The 23,811-nt window shown below is 35.7% G+C and overlaps 1 protein-coding gene and 1 long non-coding RNA gene across 3 annotated transcripts in view; one reads left to right on the top strand and one right to left on the bottom strand.

Annotated features, from left to right (window-relative positions):
* LOC128314016 (uncharacterized) overlaps positions 1–23,811 on the top strand; it is a 142,593-nt gene that overhangs the window by 63,701 nt on the left and 55,081 nt on the right. The gene's annotated exons all lie outside the window — the stretch shown is intronic.
* The window catches only part of HNMT (histamine N-methyltransferase), a 45,677-nt gene continuing 32,323 nt past the window's right edge, over positions 10,458–23,811 (bottom strand). For both annotated transcript variants that reach the window (XM_015065974.3, XM_015065973.3), the window contains 4 exons: positions 22,420–22,527; positions 21,247–21,377; positions 18,713–18,806; positions 10,458–11,338 (listed from right to left, as the gene is read on the bottom strand). In XM_015065974.3, coding sequence (XP_014921460.1) covers positions 10,983–11,338; positions 18,713–18,806; positions 21,247–21,377; positions 22,420–22,527 — 689 coding nt within the window. In that variant the 3' untranslated portion in view covers positions 10,458–10,982. The remainder of the gene's footprint in view (positions 11,339–18,712; positions 18,807–21,246; positions 21,378–22,419; positions 22,528–23,811) is intronic.

Genomic DNA, 23,811 nt, shown 5'->3' with positions numbered 1-23,811 from the left:
TTGGTGATGCCTGGGACCCGGTAGGAATAGAGGTAGAGAAATGAAGGCAAAAATCAAGGCAAATGGTTGGGAGAACCCAGGTGTTTGGGACTTGATTAAAACAAATTTATTAGTGAAGCATACTGTTTAGAAAGAGTGCTGTTTTACCATTCAAGGAGGTTATTATTTTTTATACTACCCTCTGAATCTCTGATGCTTCTTCCTTTCTGTAATAAGATCCCCTTCAATTTTCAGATGGACATTTGGGAGCAGAGGCAATTTAGTTCCATGAAGTCTTACCTTTTATGACAAACTGCATCTAAGATAAAAGAGCATCATTAACTTAATTTGTCCACGGTATAGACTCATAGTGTGAAGTTAGAAGGTATAGAGTCTAGCTTACCCCCTGCTACAAACTTGCTTTGAGAAGTGGGCTAAATTAACTTATTAGTATCTCAGCCTTCTCATCTTCAAAATGGGATAATATTCACCAATCTTTCCAATTAAGTGAGAATCACATGAGATGTTATATGCTGTTCTGTCTAGGACATCTGGGCAGCAAGAAGCAGACACCCACCAAGATACTATGAGGGAAAGGGTATTTGTTTTCAGGAAAGACATGGACAGGGATTGGAAATGGCAAGGAACATTACTTGAGACAAACAAAGCTCATTTCCTGTTCAAATGCCATGTGATTTTACCTTCCTGGCATCTCTCATTTCCTGTGTGTGCCCCATTCCTGTCTTTCTAACCAACATCCTATGAGGGCCTGTGAGGCCCACATGGCCCACGGTGGCTACTCTGGATTGACTCTGTCTCAAGACCTTTCATCTCAGCTACTACAGAAAGCCACCTACCCTCCTGACAGTCCTTTGAATATGTCAAGCTCATTCCCACATCAGGGCCTTTGTACTCACATGTCCTTCTTTCTGAAATGCTCTTCTTCCAGCTCTTTGTATGGCTGGCCCTTGCACTTCATTTAAACTTCTGTTCAAATCTCACCCCCTTAAGGAGAACTTCCCTGACTACTCCAGCTAATATTGTACTTTCTGGCAGTCTTTTCTCCTTATTGACTTTTATTTTCTTAATAGTGCCTATCCCTATCTGACATGTATCTATTTTTCTGTCTGCCGTCCCACTAGAAATCAAGCTAGTGGCATTGGGCACTTTCTTTTCTTCACTGCAGTACTCCTCTTGCTTAAAACAATGCCTTACACAAAAAATATTGGTTGAATGTATATTCAATGAGTGAGTGACATAATAAATCTCAAATTTATAATTTCAAAAATTTTTAAGAGAAGAATTATTAGAGGATCAATTTCATATTTTTTAAGAGAAACCACTCCAATCAATTTCTGGCCAACTGGTGAGTTGCCTTTTTGTGTCAGCTGTCCACCCGTTGGTCTGCCCAGACAGGGTTGAGATGGGACCACTTCATATGGAAGCACAGGTGCTTACACAGGTACAAAGCACAGGTACTTAACAGCATCAGACAGGCAGACATCCCAAAGTGGGGCTAGAGTGGTCCAGCCCTGATGGCACTGTAGACTTCATGAAGTACCAGCTCAGCTCTAGTCAAGGTCAAGAATTAGGTTGTCTTCTCTAGGTACTAGCTCTCTAGCCTCAGTCATAATTTTCCTAATTTTTTTATCTTCTGTGCATTTTATATTGAATTTTTATGAGCAATTAATAATAATCACTGCTAATATTTTTGAAATTACCTGAGTCTGCCACTTTATGAGCATATTTATGTAGCTTAACTCCTGGAACTCTCATGACCATCCTCTGAGGTAGAAACTATGATTATCTTCATTTTGAAGGTGAAAAAGTATGAGAATCGAGAGAAAGTAAGTTACCTGAGATCACTTAGTGACTAACAGAACCGGGATTTACACAGAAGTCTGGTTCTGCCTCTCCATCTATCAAGACTATTTATTTTATGCATTAATTCCCCTGTGGGGCTTAGCAAGAGGTCCTTGTTTTCTTAGAAATAACATTCTGATGGGCTAAACACATGTAAATATGCATGTAAAATGACAAAATATTCTGTGTAAGCTATCCTTATTAAGCAAACACTTAAAATACATTAAATATACATTTAAGTCTGTGCAGTTTCACTGACTGAAGATGTAGTATTCTGTGTGACGTTTTTATCTGTTTTTATGGATATACACCAGAAATTATTACTTTTTTTCCCCCCAGACTGGCAGAATTTTTTTACTAAGAAAGTTGCCAATTTCTATAATAAGCAACTACCAAGGCCCTGTAATACTGTGCCCCACTTAATGTTTTCTCTGGATTTTGGCAATACTCCCTAACAACAAAATAAAAATGTGTCAGAACTAGTTTAAATAAATTAAGGTTTATGCTAAGAGCGACAAACACTTTTAATGGGTTCTTGAGTTATGCTTACAGTAACAATATAAACACATAGGTCAAAGAAAAAGAATATAAACACATAGGTACAAGATGGATGCTTGAGAAAGAAAGAACTCACTAAATACCTGTTATTTAGTATCCATATGCATGGCACCATATTAACCACTGGGAAATGTATAATTTTGTAAAAAACAATATTCCTAATTCATGTTGCATACTTTTTTCTGAACCACAAGAACACACTTGAGAAGTCAATATATGACTGCCCCTAAATCCTTGTAGTATCATGCAGCTTAGGCAGAAGCCAAAAATTTCACCCCTTGTACCTAAATAAATTTGCACCACTATATGGTAGGTAGTAATGAGGATTATTTTTTTAAGGCTCAAATATTTCCATGACATTAATAAATTTAAGCAAGTGAAAATTTATTTATTTATTTATTTATTTTTAGCAAGGCCTGTTTATAGGGGTGAGAGATGAGATGCATTTTAATAAATATCTATCTACAGGAGTGCTATTCTTCTCTGTCTATAAGTAGGATGTTAATTCTATTCTTGTTTTGTTTTGCATGTGTGATTTTCAGAGAAGGCCATAATTTGCTCAGTAGAGTCTTGATTTCTCTCCTTTTGGGGAAATTGTTCAAGGTCGTCATGGCCCATATCCATCAATTATGCCTGCTTCACAGACTTCCTTTGTCAGTAGTACATATCAGTATGATTAATGGTTCAGGGTTCATATGAGAAACCTGATTGGATAACTGTCGTTTCATTTGTTGTCACTGATAATTCAGAAAACATTGATGAAGTTGTCCAAGAAAAAAGGAAAGGGCAAGTCAGTTTTACTTATAATGAACAACAAAGGTTGGTCTTTTGTTAGCAAAAAAAGGCTATGCACTTCAGTATATTAGGGAGGGATATTAACTCTTTTAACTGACTATCATGCAGCATTAAGTGGTGGCTCTGTAATATGAAAGAGTGAATACCACACTATGTTGAAGGCTTCATTGCTGGAAGAATGAGGGTAATAAGCCCTTCGGTAAAACCTAACTTTTGTTCTATATCTAATAGACTAGTATTATTCACTTACTTTAAATATATCTTGATTTCTTATAAATTACTGAATTATTTACTTATTTAAAGAGACATACTTTTTATATAAGAATGATGGATGTTTACCATTAAAGATAAAATTTAAAACATTAAATAAGTTTCCAAAAATCCCCTGAAATCTTACTGTCAAAGGATGGCTCTTGGTCTCAGAGGAGATACTAGAGGAATGTAAGAGACTCTAGAGTATTGAAATAGATTCAAGTTTTTCTGGAAATTTAATAAATAATACAAGGTGCATTTTAAGTCAGCAGAGTTTTTTCTTCTTCCCCAAGTAAATCATGCTGCTATAGCTACCTATCTTTTTGAGGGTAAAAAGCTTGTTCTCATTTTCACTCTCATTTTATACTTATGTAAATTCCTTTTTTTAATTAATTTTTTTATTTAAATTCAAGTTAGTTAACAAACAGTGTAATATTAGTTTCAGGTGTACAATATAGTGATTCGGCAATTCTATACATTACTCAGTGCTCATCATGATAAATATACTCTTAATCCCCTTAACCTATTTCACCCACCCCATCCACCTCCCCTCTGGCAACCATCTGTGTGTTTTCTATAGTTAAGAGTTTGTTTCTTGGTTTGTCTCTCTCTTACTTTTTTTTTCTTTGTTCATTTGTTTCTTAAATTCCATATATGAGTGAAATCATATGGTATTTGTTTTTCTCTGACTGACTTATTTTACTTAGCATGATAATCTCTGGATCCATCCATGTTGTTGCAAATGGAAAGATTTCATTATTTTTGATGGCTAAGTAATATTCCATTGTGTGTTATACACACACACACACACACACACACACACATCACCTCTACTTTACCCATTCATCAATTAATGAAACTTGAGCTACTTCCATATCTTAGCTATTGCAAATAATGCTATAAAAATGGGGGTACATGTATCTCTTTGGATTAGTGTTTTTGTATCTGGGGGTAAATACCCTATAGTGCAATTACTAGATTTCAGGTTAGTTCTATTTTTAAGTTTTGGGGGAACCTCTATACTGTCTTACACAGTAGCTACACTAGTTTGCATCCCCACCAACAGTGCAACCGAGATTCCTTTTTCTCTAAATGTGTGTGTGAAGCGATATCTCATTGTAGTTTTGAGTTGCATTTCCCTGATGATGATTGATGTTGAGCATCTTTTCATGTGTCTGTTAGCCATCTGTAAGTCTTCTTTGGAGAAATATCTGTTCATGTCTTCTGGTCATTTTTTAATTGGATTTTGTTTGTTTTGTTTTTGTTTTTGTTTTCTTGGTGTGGAATTGTATACATTCTTTATATATTTTGGATACTACCCCTTTACCAGATATGTCATTTGCAAATATCTTCTCCCATTCAGTAGGGTATATTTTAGTCTTGTTGGTTGTTTCCAACCAGTTTTGCTGTTCAGAAGCTTTTTATTTTGATGTAATCCCAATAGTTTATTTGTGCTTTTATTTTTCTTGCCTCAGGAGACATATCTTGAAAAATGTTGCTATGGCTGATGTCAGATAAATTACTACCTGTGCTCTCTTTTAGGATTTTTGTGGTTTCAGGTCTCACATTTAGGTCCTTAATCCAGTTTGAGTTTATTTTTATGTATGGTGTAATAAAGTGGTCAAGTTTCATTCTTTTGTATGTTGCTGTCCACATTTCCCAACACCATTTGTTGAAGAGGCTGTCTTTCTTCCATTGCATATTCTTGCCACCTTTGTTGAAGATTAATTGACCATATAATTATGGGTTGATTTCTGGTTTGTCAGTTCTGTACCATTTGTCTATGTGTCTGTTTTTGTGATAGTACTATACTGTTTTGATTACTACAGTTTTGTAATGTAATGTGAAGTCTGGAATTGTGATACTTCTGATTTTTTTTCTTTTTTGAGATTGCTTTGGGTGTTTATGGTCCTTTCTAGCTCCATACAATTTTAGAATTGTTTGTTCTAGTTCTTTGAAAAATGCTATTGATATTTGGATAGGGATTGCATTACATCTGAAGATTTCTTTCAATGGTACAGAGATTTTAACAGTATCTGTTCTTCCAGCTCATGTGCATGGAATGTCTTTCTATTTCTTTGTGTCATCTTCGGTTTCTTTCATCAGTGTTTTATAGTTTTCAGAGTACAGGTCTTTCACATCTTTGGTTAGGTTTATTCCCAAATATTTTATTGTTTTTAGTATGTTTGTAAATGGGATTTTTTCTTAATTTCTCTTTCTGCTGCTTCATTATTAATGTATAGAAGTGCAACAGATTTCTGTACATTGATTTTGTAACCTGTGAGTTCACTGAATTCATTTATCATTTCTAGTTAATAGTTTTTTTTTATTGAGGCTTTATGGTTTTCTATACAAATTATCATGTCATCTGAAAATAGTGAAAGTTCTTCCTTACCAAGTTGAATTCTTTTCTTTTTGTTGTCTGATTGCTGTTGCTAGGACTTCCAGTACTATGTTGAATAAAAATGGTGAGAATGGACGGGCATTCTTGTCTTATTCCTGAACTTAAGGGAAAAGATCTCAGTTTTTCCCCATTGAGCACGATGTTAGCTGTGAGTTTTTCATATATGGCCTTTATTATGTTGAAGTCTGTTCCCTCTAAGCCTACTTTGTTGAGGATTTTTATCATGGATGGATGTTGCAGTTTGTTAATTCTGCATCTATTGAAATGATCATATGGTTTTTATCGTTTCTCTGATTGATGTGATGTATCACATTGATTGTGTGAGTATTGAACCACGCTTGTATCCTGGGAATAAATCTCACTTGATTGGGTTGAATGTTTTTTTTAATGTATTGTTGGATTCTGTTTGCTAGTATGTTGTTGAGGGTTTTTTCATCTATGTTCATCAGAGATATTGACTTATACTTCTCTTTTTTGTGGTGTCTTTATCTGATTTTGGTATCAGGGTGATACTGGCTACATAAAATGAATTTCAAAGTTTTCTTTCTTCTATTTTTTGGAATAGCATGAGAACAATTGATATTAATGCATCTTCAAATGTTTGGTAGAATTTGCCTGTGAAGCCATCTGATCTTGGGTGGACTTTTGTTTGTTGGAGTTTTTTGATTACTGATTCCATTTAATTGCTGGTAATCTGTCTATTCAAATTTTCTATTTCTTTTTGACTCAGTTTTGGTAGGTTATATATTTCTAGGAACTCATCCCTTTCTTCTAGGTTGTCCAATCTGTTGGCACATAATTTTTCATAATATTCTCTTACAATTGTTTGTGTTTCTGTGGTATTAGTTGTTACTTCTCCCATTTCATTTGTGATTTTGTTTATTTGGTTCCCCCCCCAACTCTTTTTTTGATGAGTCTGGCCAGAAATTTATCAATTTTTTTGATCTTTTCAAAGATTCAGCTCCTGGCTTCTTTGATCTGTTCTATTAGGGTTTTGTTGTTGTTGTTGTTGTTGTTGTTGGTTTTGTTTTTGTTTCATTTTGTTTTGTTTTAGTTACTATATTCTTTATTTCTGCTGTAATATTTGTTATTCCCTTCCATCTGCTGAGTTTGAGTTTTATATGTTATTATTTTCCTAGCTCCTTTAGATGTAAGGTTAGGTTTTTTTTTTTGAGATTTTTCTTGTTTCTTGAGGTGGACCTGTATTGCTGTAAACTCCTCTCTTCGATCTGCTTTTGCTGCATCCCAAAGGTTTTGGACTGTTATGTTTTCATTTTCATTTGTTTCCATGAACTTTTTCTTTTTTCAATTTCCTGGTTTACCTATTCATTGTTTAGTAGCACATTATTTAACCTCCATGTATTTGTGGTCTTTCCAGATTTTTTCTTGTGGTCGAATCCTAGTTTCATGGGGTCATGGTCAGAAAGGTTGCATAGTATGACTTTGATCTTCTTCAATGTGTTGAGGCTTGCTTTATGGCCTCCTCATATGGAACATTCTGAATATATCTGTTAAATACATATATTTCACTGTATCATTCAAAGCCACTGTTTCCTTGTTGTTTTTCTGTTTAGATGATTTGTCCATCATTGATTAAGGAGGATTGTTAAAGTGTTGTTAAGGATTGATAAAGTCCTTTTCTATATTTGTATTACTATTAATTGCTTCTTTTATGTTTGTTATTAACTGTTTTATGTATTTGGGTACCTTCATCTTGGGGGCATAAATATTTACAATGGTTATATCTTTTTGTTAGATTGTTCCCTTTAATATTATTATAAAGTGTCCTTCTTTGTCTCTTGTTACAGTCTCTTTTTAAAGTCTATTTTGTCCAATATAAGTATTGCTACCCTGATTTTCTTTTGACATCCATTTGCATGATAAATGTTTCTTCATCCCGCATTTTCAATCCATAGGTGTCTTTAGGTCTGAAATTAGTCTCCTGTAGGCAACATATAAATTGATCTTGTTTTCTTTATCCACTCTTTCACCCTGAATCTTTCGACTGGAGCATTCACTACATTTACATTCAAAATAATTATTTATATATATGCATTTATTGCCAATTTGTTACTTGTTTTGTGTTTGTTTTTGTAGTTTTTTTTATCGTCTGATCCTTCTCTTGCTCTTTTTCACAGTTTTCTGGCTTTCTTTAGTGAGACACTTGGATTTCTTTCTCTTTATTCTTTGCATATGTATTAGTGGTTTTTGATTTGTGGTTACCATTAGGTTTGTACATAACATCTGTATATAGCAGTCTGTATTAAATTGATGGTCACTTAAACCTATTCTTAATTCCTTTCTCCCTTAGTACTTTTGTTTTATAGTATCACATTTTGCATCCTTTTATCTTGTGAATCCTTTGACTAGGTTTTACAAATATATTTTTTACTGCTTTGTGTTTCCTACTTTTCATACTCTTATGGTCTTTCCTTTCTTTGTACATAGAGTCCCTTTTAACATTTCCTGTAGGGCTGCTTTAGTGGTCATAAAGTATTTTAGTTTTTGTCTGAGAAATTCTTTATTCCTCCTTCTTTTCTGAATGCTAGCCTTGCTCGATAGAATATTCTTGGCTGTAAAATTTTCCCATTCAGCACTTTGCAAATATACCACTCCTTTCTAGCCTACAAAGTTTCTGCTGAAAAATCCACTGATAGCCTTATGTGGTTTCCCTTATAAGTAAATGTCCTCTGTTGCTGCTTTAAAAATATTTTCCTTATTACTTCTTTTTCCCATTTTAATTACTATGTGTCTTTGTGTGGACCTCCTTGGATTGATTTTGTTGGAGAATCTCCATATCTCCTGGATCTGGATTTCTGTTTCTTCCCCAGATTCAGGAAGTTTTCAGCTATTTGTTCCTCAAATAAATTTTCTGCCTTCTTTTCTGTCTCTTCTTCAAGGATCCCTGTAATGCAAATGTTATTATGCTTGATGGAGTCATTGATTTCTCTAAGTCTAGTCTCATTTTGTATGTTTGTTTTCTTTCATCTGCTCAGCTTGATTCTTTTCCATTACTGTCTTCATTGTCATTAATTTGTTCCTCTGTTTCCTCTAGCCTGATATTTATTTCATCTGGTTTATTTTTAATTTCATTTATTGTGTTCTTCATCTCTGATTAGTTCTTTTTTATCTCTTTGTTAAAGGTCTCACCGATGTCCTTCACTTATAAGGACATAGGATAGTACAGTGACTATCTTTATGACCATTACTTTGACTTCTCTATTAGGCATATTACTTACATCCATTTTGCTTAGGTCTCTTACTGTGGTTTTGTTCTGTTCTTTTCACTTGGGACATGTTCTCTGTCTCTTCAGTTTGTCTCTCTGTCTTTTTCTTTGTGTTGGGAAAGTCAGATACATCTCCTGCTCTTTAAAGTAGTGGGCAGGGCATACACTTTTAATAAGTTGGTGCTGGTCATCTTCCGTAGGGTACGTACAGCAGCTGGCCAGTACAGGACTGGCCAGTGCTGCTCTGCAAAGCACATGTGGACAAGGTTTGTGCAGAGATGACCCACTGCCAGGAACAAGCCCCCATAAAACATGCAGATTGGGAGACTCGGTGTTAGCAAGGTTTATGCCAGTCTTCTAGGGAAGGGCATGCAGTGCATGCAAGTGACTGGGAAGGGCGGATCTGCTGACATATGGAGAGGTGCTTGGTGTAAGCAAGTTAGGTAAGGAGTGTGAACTCTGCTAGTTTCTGAAGGTGGCCAAGTGTTTATGCTGAGGCGTGGGGGAGGAAATAGTGCCTGCCAGCTTCTTTGTTTCTGGAGGAGTTTCCCAGGGAAATCTGTTTCTCTGGGACATGCTCTGTGATCAGTAAATAACTCTCCTTCCCATAGGCCAGGTGCATTTCAAACTGCTGCTTCAATGCTGTATTTCCATGGGCTATTTGTTGTGCTATCTTTTTAGGGGTGAGGACTCAGTTTCCTATAGCTCACTGGGCTCTCCCAGAGCAGAGCTTGTTAATTTTTAAAATTCCAGGCTTTAAGTCCTTCTGCTTATAAGCACTCATGAAATTTGGCCCCTCTTACTTTCAAAGCCAAATGTTATGAGGATTCACCTTTCCCATGCAGGTTCCCCAATGTGACAGTGTATTTCTCACCTTTCTCTGTGTTCCTGATTCCCTCCAAACTTCAGACAGCCAGGGACCTTTGAGCTCTCCACTGCATTCACCCTTCCTACTCTCCTTGATATGGGTTCATCTCTACCTTTAGTTGTGGAGTTTGTTCTACCAGTTTTTGGGTCATTTTCTGGGTTATTTATGCTAATGTGAATGTTACCTAGTTGTATCCATGGGATGACAGGAGCTTAGGGTCCTTCTATTCTGCAATCTTCCCAGCTTCCTACACAAAGATTTATTTTTAGAAAAAAAAGTGAAATTGTAATTTTTTGTAATTAAATATGTTAATATTCCAAAAGCTTGGTTTAAGAAGGCCTTTTAAAACGTGTCAGAAACCCAGAAAATAAGAAAGGAAAAAACTCTGAAAGCTGACTGAATAAAATAGAAAAACTTCAGCTTTTCAAAAAACAAAACACTATAAAATCAAAGATAAAAAGGTAAACAATAAAGATAAAAGAGAAAACAAAATGGAAGGAAACAGAACACATGAAAAAGAATTAATTTTGTAATATCCTAAGGTGCTAACTTTTAGTAATCAATAACAACAAGATAGAAACTACTAGAGGAATGTGCACAGACAATTCTTCACAAAAGAGGAAAAATCAATAAACATACACTTTTTCTTATATATCAATAAATATATACTTTCTTAGTATTTAAAGAATCCACAGCACACGTTTTATTAAAATTTTGATAAATTCCAGTACAATCAACAAATGGAAAGAATTTTCTGGTCAATAGGCCAGTGAAACTTAGTTGGCTCATTTTTCCAGCTTATCCTATATTTAGCCTGAATGTGGCCTCTTGACCTGGAGAAGGAATGGGATAAGACCAACAGTATCATATATGATTCTTCATGGAAATCTGAGAATTTCTTGGAACTCTCTAAGTTTTATATATAAGACAAAATTGTCTATTTATATTAGAAGATGTGTTTGTAATTTTAATATAGAAATAAGTGATCAACATTATTTGAAATACAACTTTTTGAATACAGTTTCATAATTGATATTTATGCTTCAACCACTATGAAACTCAGACTGTTATTAAAAAGAACCTTTCCCTCTTTCTTTATACTGAATTCAGACTCTTGCAGATCTTTCATAATTTCTGCTTTGAGATCAGGTGGTGCTGTTGTATTAAAGTTGCAGGTTTCTGTCAAAAAATCCCAAAGCAGGTCACCATTTTCATTGCCATCAATAAAACAATCAGATATGTCCATGGTGGACAGAAGGTCATAACATTCATACTTAATCCCCAATTTGTCCAGCATCTGAGAGAGGTCAGACGATGTAACATATTGGCAGAGGTCATATTGGGGTAAGCGGGATCGGTACTTTTTCCACAGCTTGTCCCAGCCACTGGTTCCTGTGTGACAGAACAAAGTTCATGCTTTCATTTATTCTTATTTTCATTTACCCACTTTAGCAGGCAGTATAGTAGATGTTTAGAATAAATCAGTCAAATAAAGAAATATTCTTTCCTTTGGGTAGCTTAATTTAAGGAGTACACAGCAGGGAGAAAGAAAGTTAAATACACAAGTAAATAAATCACATATCAGATGCTGCTAAGTGCTAATAAAAAACAAATTAGAGCAAGGAATAAGGAAGGTCAAAGAGTTGGATGGATTGCTGTTTTATATAGGTGGTCACAGAAAGTCTCTGTAATAATGTGACATTTGGGCAGAGACATGACAACTAACCATGTATTATTATTTTTTTAAATGTTTATTTTTGAGAGAGAAAGAGACAGAGCATGAGCAAGAAGGGGCAGAGAGAGAGGGAGACACAGAATCAAAGCAGGTTCCAGGCTCTGACCTGTCAGCACAGAGCCTGATGCGGGGCTTGAACTCATGAACTGTGAGATCATGACCTAAGCCAAAGTTGGATGCTTAACCGACTGAGCCACCCAGGCACCCCATGACAGCAAACCATGTAGATATCAGAGGGAATAATCTCTCTACTTTAGGTAGAGAGAAGAGCAACTACAAAGGACCTGAGACAGGAGCATGCTTGGCATGTTAAACACTAGTCAGGGAACCAGTGAGATTGGAATTGAGTGAGCAAGGGGGAGAGTAGAAGGAGACAGGTTGGATGAGTGGTCGGGGGAGTAGATAAGGTGCCAAATCATGTGGGTGAGATGTGAAGCCATTGTAGTGCTGTTTGATAGAACTTTCTGTACTGATGAACATGTTCTATATCTGTGTTGTCCAGTATGGTAGCCACCAACCATCTGTGGCTAAGGAGCATTTGAACTGCAGCTAGTGTGATCAAGGAAATGATTTTTAAGTTTTATTGCATTGCAGCTCACTTAAATACCAATTTCAATAGCCAAATGTGGCTTTCATATTGGACAACACAACATTAGAGTGACTTACCCTGATTTACATTTTAATAAGTTCACTTGGTCACACACATGAGAATAGATTATAGGGGGAATATGGGCAGAAACTGGGAGAACAGTAAGGAGGCTATGGCAATAATCTGGGTGACAGATGATAGTAAGTTGGAGGCGATGAGAAGTGGTTCGATTATTTTTTATTATTATGCTCCTAGATCCAGTGAGATTTGCCAACAATTTGGATACTGGGTGTGAGTGAAAACAAAGAGTCAGTGATGACCCCAATGATTTTGACCCAAGCACCTGAAAAGAGAGAACTGTCATTGTTGGAAATGGGAAGATTGAAGTAGGAGCAGTCTAAAATGTATCATCAGGGTCTGGTTTTGGAAATGTAAGTTTGAGATATCTATTGATATCTCTATTGGATATTCCATTGCTGATTGGAGGAAGGCAGTTGTTTATGTGAGTCTTGCATTCAGAGGAGAGGATCTAAGGTTAATAACTGAAATAGAAAGAAAGAGCACAATAAATACAATCATGATTTTCTCAAAAGGAAGATGAGGTAGCCTCTCATGTCTCCACTTCTAACATGCTGCCTTGGACTGCGAAAAATGAGGCTGATTCTTAGAAATTTTGTTGCCAGCTTTAGAAGATGTTTTAGCAATGTCTATTATGTTTAATTGAAAACCCAGCCCAGTGTAGAAGCTAAAAGATGCAGCCTCTGAAAGAGAAACACAGGTTGGAATGTACTTTTGACACTTCATGAATAAGATGAGATTATTTAGTCTCTCAGAACCTTAGTTTTCTCATCTGTGAAGTGGGGATAACCATACTTACTTCACATGGAACTACAGTTATTAAATGAGATAATTGAAGTGAATTGCTGCACAACATTAAGCACGTGGCAGATGAGTAATAAGTACTTACAAAATAAATGAATATTATATGGAATTAGTTTGATAATGTATTTTCACTGGTTGTAATCTTGAAAAAAGCAAGCTTGCTCTTTGGAAATCTATACTACTAATAAATTAACACAAATGAGCATCTATTTATGGAGCCTCTAATACATGCATGTAATAATGGGATGTTATATACACAGTTGATACAGTGTATAGTAATTAAGAAGGTCTCTAAAGCCCAACTGCCTAAATATGAAGCCTGGCTCTTCCCCTGAGTAGCTTTATGAAACTTTGCCTCAGTTTTATTATCTGCAAAATAGGGATAATAATAGAATTTATTTATAGAATTGGGGCAAGAATAAGTAAAGATACTGAGAACCATGACAGGCGCATAACATAACATAACATAACATAACATAACATAACATAACATAACATAAATAAACATCGCTGAAGTGTTAGGAAATTAAGTTGGACCTGGCCAAAGCAATGTAAGGGAAAGCCTATATTTTCTGTGAGCTTCCAGGATTATTAGTGAAGATTTCAAAGGCTTAAGGTATTTTGGTTCCCAAACTTCTTTTGTGGTCTAATGAAATGGTTAACTCTCCAGAAAAGTACACAAACAATATATATGCATATTCTGCATAAAATTATTGGATGCTCAAAGACCCCTGGCCTTCATCAATGGACTAGTCTAAAGTCTCCTAACTGACTTCAACAAAAGAGACTATCCAAGGCAGGAAATGGTAAAATTTAAATAGTCTAGATAGTTGACATTCTACTAATACTTCAGAAGAGGGAGCAATAATTGCAGGGTATTCTCTACAAGGTACAACTGGAATTAAGCAGGAAAAAAAAAAAAGAAACCTCAGTCCAGTGGGGAAAAAATTAGGGTCACAATTATGTATTAAAAATTCTTTCATTCCAAAGAGAGTGATCATCTGCCCAAATAAGAATTTGCCTACCAATAAGACTTCACAAGAAAGTAAATATTTCAGTGGTTGAGGAGAGGCTCTATTATCATTATTTTTTATTTTTAACCTGCCAGAGGAAAAAAAAAAACAAAACAATCCAAACACTGATTGCAGAAAATTTGCTGGTGTCAGTATTGTGTGAGTTGGTGCCATTTCTGATCTGAGCAATTATACAGTTTCTAACTGATGAGTTATCATAATGGCTCTTGGTGGGCACAACATATGGTGTTACTTTTGTCTCCAACATGATATAAATGAGATTCTTTTTTCCCCATTGTATTAAAAATAACATACCATGATTTGCGTCCTTCCTTAGTCAGGTATGGAGAGGGAAGGACAACAAACAAACAAAACCCAAAACTGTCTCCTTCTGGCTAATACTCCTTAACCAGAAAAGTTGTGTTTTAATTAGCAACTCTCTCAACTAATGCCTGGCTACTATATTTGAAGAAAACTGTGCTACTGATATCATTAAAAATTTTTTTTGAACGATTATTTATTCTTGAGAAAGAGAGAGAGAGAGTGCATGTGTGAGGGGGGGAGGGGCAGAGCAAGAAAGGGACACAGAATCTGAAGCAGGCTCCAGGCTCTGAGCTGTCAGCACAGAGCCCTATGGGGGCCCCGAACGCAGGAGCCTTTGAGCTGTGAGATCATGACCTGAGCTGAAGTCAGATGCTCAACTGACTGAGCCACCCAAGTGCCCCCGATATCATTTTAGTGTGAGATACTCACTTTAAAAATCCACTTTGTCCTTATTTCTCTTCCTTTTCATACCCAAATCAAATATTTTATCTTTGTATAACCAGGAACTTCTGCTTGTTATAATTAAATGAATATTTATTGAGCTGGGCTACTAAGGAACACAGAGGAAAGCCTCTCTTCCCTCAAGCAACATGTATTCTAACAGGGTGACGAGTAAACTCTGTCATTTAATTACGATATCAATTTCTCTTTCTTTTCCTAATGAGTTTCACTTGCCTACCCTTCATCACTTTTGTCTGCCTGTTTCAGCATACACTGTGGTATGTGTGCGAGTATGTGTGTATGTGTAGCTTTTTTCTTGAGTCTTTTATTCCTGTTTATTAAACATATGTTTAGATCTCCAGAACTTAATATATCCTCTGATTCCATGTCCGTCATGTAGTAGGTTTTAGCTAAAACATACTCTCTTTTGTAGAAAGATATTCAGAACTAGTAGTTTAGAATATTATAAGGCAGCTGTAATAAATTGTTATTAAATAATTTATTCAGGGGGCGCCTGGGTGGCTCAGTCGGTTAAGCGTCCAACTTCAGCTCAGGTCATGATCTCACAGTCTGTGAGTTCGAGCCCCGCGTCAGGCTCTGTGCTGACAGCTCAGGGCCTGGAGCCTGCTTCGGATTCTGTGTCTCCCTTTCTCTCTGCCCCTCCCCTGCTCATGCTCTGTCTCTCTCTGTCTCAAAAAATAAAAATAAAAACATTAAAAAAATAATTTATTCAGTTCAATTCAGATATTTATTGAGTGTCTGTCTTCTAGGTGCCAAAGAGACAGAACTCCTGCTCTCAAGGAGCTCTCCTGAAACTCCCCATATGTCTCTGATAACACACTTAGCATACTGCTCCAAGTATTTCCATGTCTCAATCCTCCATTAGTTAGGAGCCATTCAAAGGCAGAAAAAAAGTAACAGTCATCTGCATCCTTCGTAGCCTACCAGTGACTGACTGTAAGAACTCAATACAAGCTGCATGAACCAAATCTACACAACAGCTATACTGTGCAGCCAACAAGGAACTGAGAACACAGGCTATGTACTGTTTTGAATATGGCTGAACACACATAATACCTTGGTACACATGGTGCATATAGCCATCCTAGGTCTCTGTATAATTAAATCTAGAAACTGACACCATATTTCATTATCTTATGATCTAATAAATTGCAAAGGTGGGTGTCTATGGTACTCAGAAAACAATAATTCAGTCTATTCAGAGAAATACATTGTCAATTTAGTAACAGGTCAGTTGTCTGAAATAGACAGGAAAAAGCCTTAGTTATGTAGCATATTTAAGACAACCCTTTCGAGCAAGATAATAATCCAGACATACCATTATCTGCCTAGATATTATCTAGATGAGTATTCTTAGAAATTTAATTTAGTGACTAGTTCCAGGCTTGTCTGAATCTGTCTATAATGAGCAATCAATTTTCTGCATTGAAGTGTAGCTATGGATGTACTATGGGCAGCTATAGTACTGCCCTGAAACAAAGATAATACGCAAACAGGCTTTTTCACTTCCAGGTAATTATGAAGCAAAGTCTACTTAGAAAGTGACTGCAAGAAGCTAGATAAGAACAGAACTTAATGTGAACCATTTTGATGTGCGTGTGTTCCAAGTTTTAGGGCAATATTCAAATTTAATGAATGTTTTCATAAGGCAAATATGGAGAGTGGGGCTTCAAGAATCATAGTTTGGACTGAGAAGGGCAGTTTAGAGCAATGGTTTTTATACAGGGATGAGGGGGTAAGTTGCTCAGTCACCTCATATGACCCATTGAGCATTCTCAAACCTAGCTGCTAGCCACAAAAAAAGAAAAAAGAAAAAAAAGTGTATGTGATAGAGGTAGGGGTCTTTAGAGTCCCTTTAATAGTTGGACATTTGTTATTTGTTACATTCTTATGTTTAGGAACAGTATCTGTGAACAATTTTTTCTTCTTTGGGATACCTGTCTCCCATGCTTGGTACAGTAATGAAGAGTTGTTTACTGCATAAAGACAAAGGTAGTAAAATACAAACTTAGTAAAATCAAACTACACAGACTGAGTAACTTTTGATTCAAAATACTTTTTTAAGAAAAAGCTCACTGATAGTTGAGTCTTTACTCCCTTTCTTTGATTTTTTCCCCATTAATGTACATACACATAGTACATATGAACCACATATATACATAGATGCAATGTAATGTAGGTGTGATTATCCAGAAATAGCCCTGGAATAAACGAAGGCTAACAGACCAAGTTCACACAGCTAGGAAGTGCCTCAGCATTCTTGCTGCATGTGTCGTCATACATTTCACTGTGGCTGTTTTGGTTTGCATATTTCTTGATGCCAACAAGCCATGGATTGTATTAATATGTTCATGAGATAGTGAGCAGAATACTGTATTTGTAAGGGCACTTAGTCAATTCTCAGTTGCTTGTAGACTACTCATGCCACTTTCTAAACCTTAGTCTGTTTTTTTCCTATTGGTAGAAATAGACTCATAGAAAACTGCTTTCTGACGTTAAAATACTTCACTTCTGAAAATATTTAAGAGTAAACAAAATATAAATAAGAGTGGATATGCTATTGATATGAAATATATCCTAAAATCAAACATACATGACTTCTGGATAAATTGCTGTTTCTGTCTGTAACACTTTGTCTTCACTATTGACACAGATCATCAAGAATAGACTGCCCTCAATGGTGACAACTAATTTTTACATTTCCTAAATGTACTATAAAGGCTTTATCCAAGTGTCTTAATTTGGAGAGAGGTTAGTAGGAAGCATCCGGTTTACATAAGCCCTTCTAAATGGGAAGATAGAACTCTCCCACATAAATGGGCATTTTTAACCAACCAGAGATAAAAATAGTTTATCAAAATGTTCCTTTGGGGAAGAGATTGTATGGCGGAGCTCTCATTTGCAAAACTGCCACATGAGTTCAAGCCTAGGATTACAAGCAACAGGCAAGCTTGCCATCTTTAAAGTCATTCCTCATATTTAAGAATAGATGAATTTTGTGACTTATGGTTTTGAGTATGGGGTCTGATATAAGTTTAGGAAGATAAAGACTCTTGTATATGTAGAATCAACCTGACTCCCAATGTGTGCACAATCCACAAAGAATGCTGAATGAAATAAGTAGTGAAATAATGAACTCGACAATGTCAGTGTTTCATTTATTAACATGTTTGCTTACATTTTCTGTGTGGTACTTATTATATAGTGGGAACAACATGACATGATCAAATGCCTTCTTTGGAAAATAATAACACAAAATAAGTGAACAATTTTTGGTTATTTGAGAAAATCTATCATGAACAATATTGGCAATAGCTCTAGAAATGCAAATTAATCAAATATGAAAGCATCCCAAATATTTAAGCCTGTATTTATGTATTAATAAACACCATAGAAGGAAAAGAGATATTCAAGAAACAAAAAGGAGGTAAACAGAAATATTTACTATTTTCGGTCTCATTAAAAAAATTCCTATTAGTGCTATTTGCTCCATGTTATATAAAGAAGAATTTATATAGAGACAATAAAGACAAATTTTCCCCAAGAGAAAGGTGTAAATAGACATGTAATTCCATTAAACTCCCTATATTGAGAACCATTGTGAAGGACTTTCTGAATACTGTATTAATTGACTATGATCAGAAGCCAAGTCAAGAATTTCATAATAAAGACAAAATATAGCAGCTGCCTTCAAATACATATATCCAAGCACATATGCACTTTTGCTGTTTAAAAATTTAGGATGAATGTAAAAAATTTACCTGACACAAGAATAATGAGAATCTTAGCATTGGTAGCTAAGAGACTATGGAAGAATTGCAGGGTAGCTGGGATATCTTTTACATAATACAGCATCTAGAAATGAAGGAAAAGAGAAATTAGACACTTTTCTATATCAATGTCTTTGTTACTTGGGCTAGATATTCACTAGAAAGTTTGATTTTCAAATTGAGTAGATTTTTACTCAACAAAACACTTTAAATATTAAAGAGGGTATATGGAAAGAGAGAGTAATAATGTGATAAAATATTAGGGAAAAGGGAAAACTATGCTATTTGCTCAATTACAGCCAAGTTGTTTTAAATTTACTCTTTCTGGCTTCAATAACACAGACATTTATAGCTGGAGATACTTAGTCTCCTCTCCACACGGGGGCATTGATTCTATGCGTACTCTATATTTTGTGAATTATAGTTCTTATGGGAGAAGACAGTACTGGCACCATAAAAACAGACCCCATTTCATGGAACGTTGCTTTAAAATTAAGCCCTTTGCACTAGCTTCACCATATGCTCGCAAATGCTTTTTTAAAATCACAGAAAATATGGCAAGCTCTGATGTTGACAGATTCTCTAGGAAAATGGACTGAATAAAGCATGAGGTTACATGCTTGGTCACAAGGTGCTAGGGGTCAACCCACCACTTTTAAATAACTCTGGAATATATCTGGTGAAGCACAGGGAGAGGCCTTTTTATTCAATACAGGTAGAGCTTGGAATACACTGACGGTGGAAAATTTTCCCCAGAGCTTGCATCCTGGGAATCTACTCCCACAGACACTTACTTCTTATATCTCATCTCCATCTCTCTTGGACAAGAATTCAATATATTATGTAGATGCCCATGACAGAATTTACTGCATAAAGCAAATACAACTTAAACTGTGTCCCTCTCACATGAATGAATGAGATAAAATGGACCTGCACATGGCCAATGCTGCTTCGGGGCCATATTTAGTCTCCTGTCATTCCATGCTGTTCACAGGGGGAGAGATACCCAGATACATAATCTAATCCATAAGATGCCTAACAGTCTATGATGTGACCTGGCTAAAAAAGAGGAGGTGGCCCATAACAGATTCTTTGAAATTTGATCTAATAGACACTAAGATCTCTGAAGTTAACTGTGAGTATTAAGTTGAAAGAATGTCATGAGAGTGTTAAGACTATAGGGAGCAATGAAGAGACAAAAATATAACCCATGAAATGCAGAGTAGACAGAGAAGAAGATAGAGAAATAGAATAGTATAGTAATGCAGAGCAAGCAGAATTGCTCTAAGAAAGAAGACGTGCAAATTTTGAGAGAAATGGGAGAATGATCTCTAAAGCTGTAACATTTTATAACAGGTAAAGAACTGAATCCAGAGCACAAGTGGAGAGATTGGCTTTTGATAAAAAGACACTTTTATAATAAGATGAAAGAAAAAGATGGTAGGTACAGGAGCAGCTATGTTTGTAAATTTGGAGGGTAAAAGATGACTTTCCATCTAATGATTTCACTTTTCACTATACAGTATGAAGTAAGGTCATCAGTTAGGAATGAATCATGAGGGAGGGGTTACAGGAAGTGTAAGGAGAGAGAAGGAGGTATGAAATAGATATATGAGGAAATAGGAAAGTAAGTCTGATGGAGAAACATTATATGCTTGCTGGACAATTTATGTGCTCCCTTATAGGTAAAAGATTTTGTCAGCTAGGAGAGCAGAGGTGTAGGACTGCTTGAATATGCCAATGTTAGAGTCATTTCTTCCTTGGGTTTCTTATAAGTTTATTCCCGTGGGATGACTGAATTATGGACTATAGAAAGAAAGAAGTCTCTTGCTGTTAATATTGGTATTTCTAAAGTACACACATTTTCTAATGGTAGTCAACACCCAAAGATTATACACCCATATGCTATCCAGAAATATCAGTGATTCTCGTAATTGTGTCCCCATACCATATAATGAATAGTCATGTCCTTTCCAAGATATACTCTAGTGTATTTCTAAGAAATACGCTATCAGTGCTGGATTATGGAAATAAATTCCTACTGAATGGCTGACTGTATTAGTAAACTTTATTGACATGACAAATCACCTAACATGCCCCTTCAGTTACATGCGCATTAGCCAGGTCACCAACATAAGACAAAAGCAAGAGGATTCAGAAAAACTGTGGGACATCAGAGTCCCATCCAGACCATTAGAACTACTGAAGGACTATGCTAGGATATGTTACACTCTACTGTCCTCAAACCTACCTATGAACTTTCAATCCTACAAAGTTAATTAAACCAACATTGAAAAAAAAAACTATGAAGTATTTCAAGTATAAAAAACTAGCTTTTTGAGTGTTAGAGTGAATCTCTTAGTACTATAAACATTTTTATCCTCATTTGGGACAGATAATGTTCACTTGTAAAATCAGAAATCAGATTTTCATTTTTCTTCCTAAAGGTATAATATTAGGCACTCTTCATACATATTTCTGAAAAATCTCCTTTCTGAGAATATACAACAATAAATATTTCTTACCTGAATCATATGAATAAAGTCCCACTTCTGAATTTCTTTTTTCTCTGTGATTCTGTTTTGATATTCAGATGATGTCTCCTTATGCCAAACAAACTTTATGTTCTCAAGGTTTGATGTCTTGGCTACAAGCTCTAAAATACAGGGAAGAGGTGGCACACCACCAATTTTAATTGCAAATGCAGAATCCATTTCCATTTCGAATTTTAATGCAATCAATGTTATATACATAACAGATATAAAGCACATTTTTCTTTTTTATGTAGCTCTGGAAGACCAGAGTTCATACTGATTTTTTTTTCTAGCGTTAAATGAAATTAGAGATGAAAGAAAGAGTCAGTAAGAAATAATGAGAACACTTATCAGACATAGGTTACATTATCTCTGTGTTGATGAGGAATCAACTGGTGAATTTTATCAATGGAAAACAAGTGATATGATTCTGTAACCCAGGAGTCAGCAGACAATGGTCCGTGGACTATATCTGGTCCACCACCTATTTCTAAGTGGACTACAAGCTAAAATATATATACTACTGTACTTCCTGACTTTATGCCTATCTTTTATATCTCATGTCGTTACACTTTAAAATGGCTGAATAAAATCAAAGGAAGAATAATACTTCATGATATGTGAAAATGATATAAAATTCAAATTTTAATGTTTATAAATAAAGTTTTATTGGAACATATGAACACTCAGTTTATCAGTATCATCTATGGCTGCCTTTGTGCAGAGTTGATTAGTAGAGTTTATTAGTGGTGACAGAGATCATGTGGCCTTCTATGTCTAAGATGTTGACTGTGTGTTTTTTCAGAGAAGTTTGCTGACTCCTGTTATAATCCATTAAACACAAGTTCTTTAAGAGCAAGGATTCTGTTTAAATATTTATTAATGAATTAATGACTCCGTCTCTAAGAAAAAACATCAACGATAATAGCTGATAACCAGGGAATAGATGAAAAGTCGGTAAAAAAGGAAGTCTAATTATTCACTGTTCATATTTCTGAGGTGTTAGTCATGTCTTTCAAGAAAAAAAATTAAATATGTTCTTTTCCCAGTAAGCTTACAAATAATATATCACAGCAATTATGTTGTTAACGATTGAGGGGACATATTTGGAATGAAAGCCATTTGGGATAGGATTTGACATACAACACTATGGGTTACAGGTACCTTTGTACTTGGCAATTTGCTCACCACTTGGCTCAACAACTTCATTGTTGATATGAATTCCTGGATATTGAGCCTGAACTTTGGAAAGAATTTGAAGATCAATTTCACCTAAAAGACAAGCATATGGAACAAATCATGTAATTCCAGAAAGAAATGCTTAGGAATAATTTGAGGTAGTTTATTGCCTGTCTTACTTGTACTAGGAAAGTTCAGCATAAGTAAAGAACGATGCTCAACTGTGGCCCTGCCACACTGTCTGTGGTGCCTGGTTGTAAGTAGGAATAATAATATGATTTGAGGAGGGCTATGATTGCTATTCATTCCTTCATTCGTATAACCTTTATTTATTATCTAGTACTGCATTATGTTAACTCGAAGCTGCCATTGATTATAGGACTCAATCAACTCTTCTTTTTCTACTAAGTCAGAAAAAAAACACTGTCAATTATAATTTTAAGATTCCATCAACTGAAAGATGTATCCCAATTTCAAAGATGTTAAAATATGAAAAAAAAGCACCTTAGAATTGATACACTTGGCTAAGCCAAAACCATATAAAATATGTCAGAAGAGGGGCACCTGGGTGGCTCAGTGTCTGACTCTTGGTTTTAGCTTAGGTATTATCTCATGGTTTATGAGTTTGAGCTCCGTGTCTGGCTCTGTGCTGACACCATAGGGCCTACTTGAGATTCTCTCTCTCCCTCTCTTTACCCCTCGCCCATCTCAAAGCAAATAAATAAACTTTAGAGAAGTGTCAGAAGAAAAATATGTTAGGTGCAAAAAAATGATACAGAAATATGCCAGACATCTACCTTCAAATACACCATGGTCTAGTGGAAGACACAGACATGGAAGGAACCCTGTCAAGTTGGGCCATGGTGGCAAGAGGAAAGGAGACAGTGAGGAAGAGGATAGGAGGAGAGGTCAGAGAAATGGAAAGATTTATGGAAGTAGACCACTCCTGAGCTCTGTGTTACAGGCTCGGTGGAAGTTAACTGAGAGACCTCTGGGGAAAGGAAGAATTGCAGGTGGATAGGACAGCAAGTTAGAGATATGAAATCAGGAAACAGAATGGTGTACATGGACTACTTGAAGCTCAGAGTTTTGGAATATTGGACAAGGGAGAGCCTCCAAGCAAAAGGTGATTCTAGTAAGGTAAATAAAGAGGAGGCTATGATAGAATAGATACCTATTCATTAATTCATGCACCAACAATTACTGTTTATTATGTGTCAAGTACTGCACTAGGCTCTAGCAAATGATAGGAAGAGCACAGCGCTATCTGTCTTCATGAAAATTTAGCTTGTAAGTGATTGCATGAGAGAGATAGTGGTGTTTGATGGACTTGAATTCCAAACCTGTCTTCTCTACTTACTAGGTGTATATAACTCA

Source organism: Acinonyx jubatus, chromosome C1 (genome assembly GCF_027475565.1).
Source record: "Acinonyx jubatus isolate Ajub_Pintada_27869175 chromosome C1, VMU_Ajub_asm_v1.0, whole genome shotgun sequence".
Lineage (NCBI taxonomy): Eukaryota > Metazoa > Chordata > Mammalia > Carnivora > Felidae > Acinonyx > Acinonyx jubatus.
The sequence above is the reverse complement of the archived record's forward strand: the minus strand, read 5'-3'. Positions and strand labels throughout refer to the sequence as shown.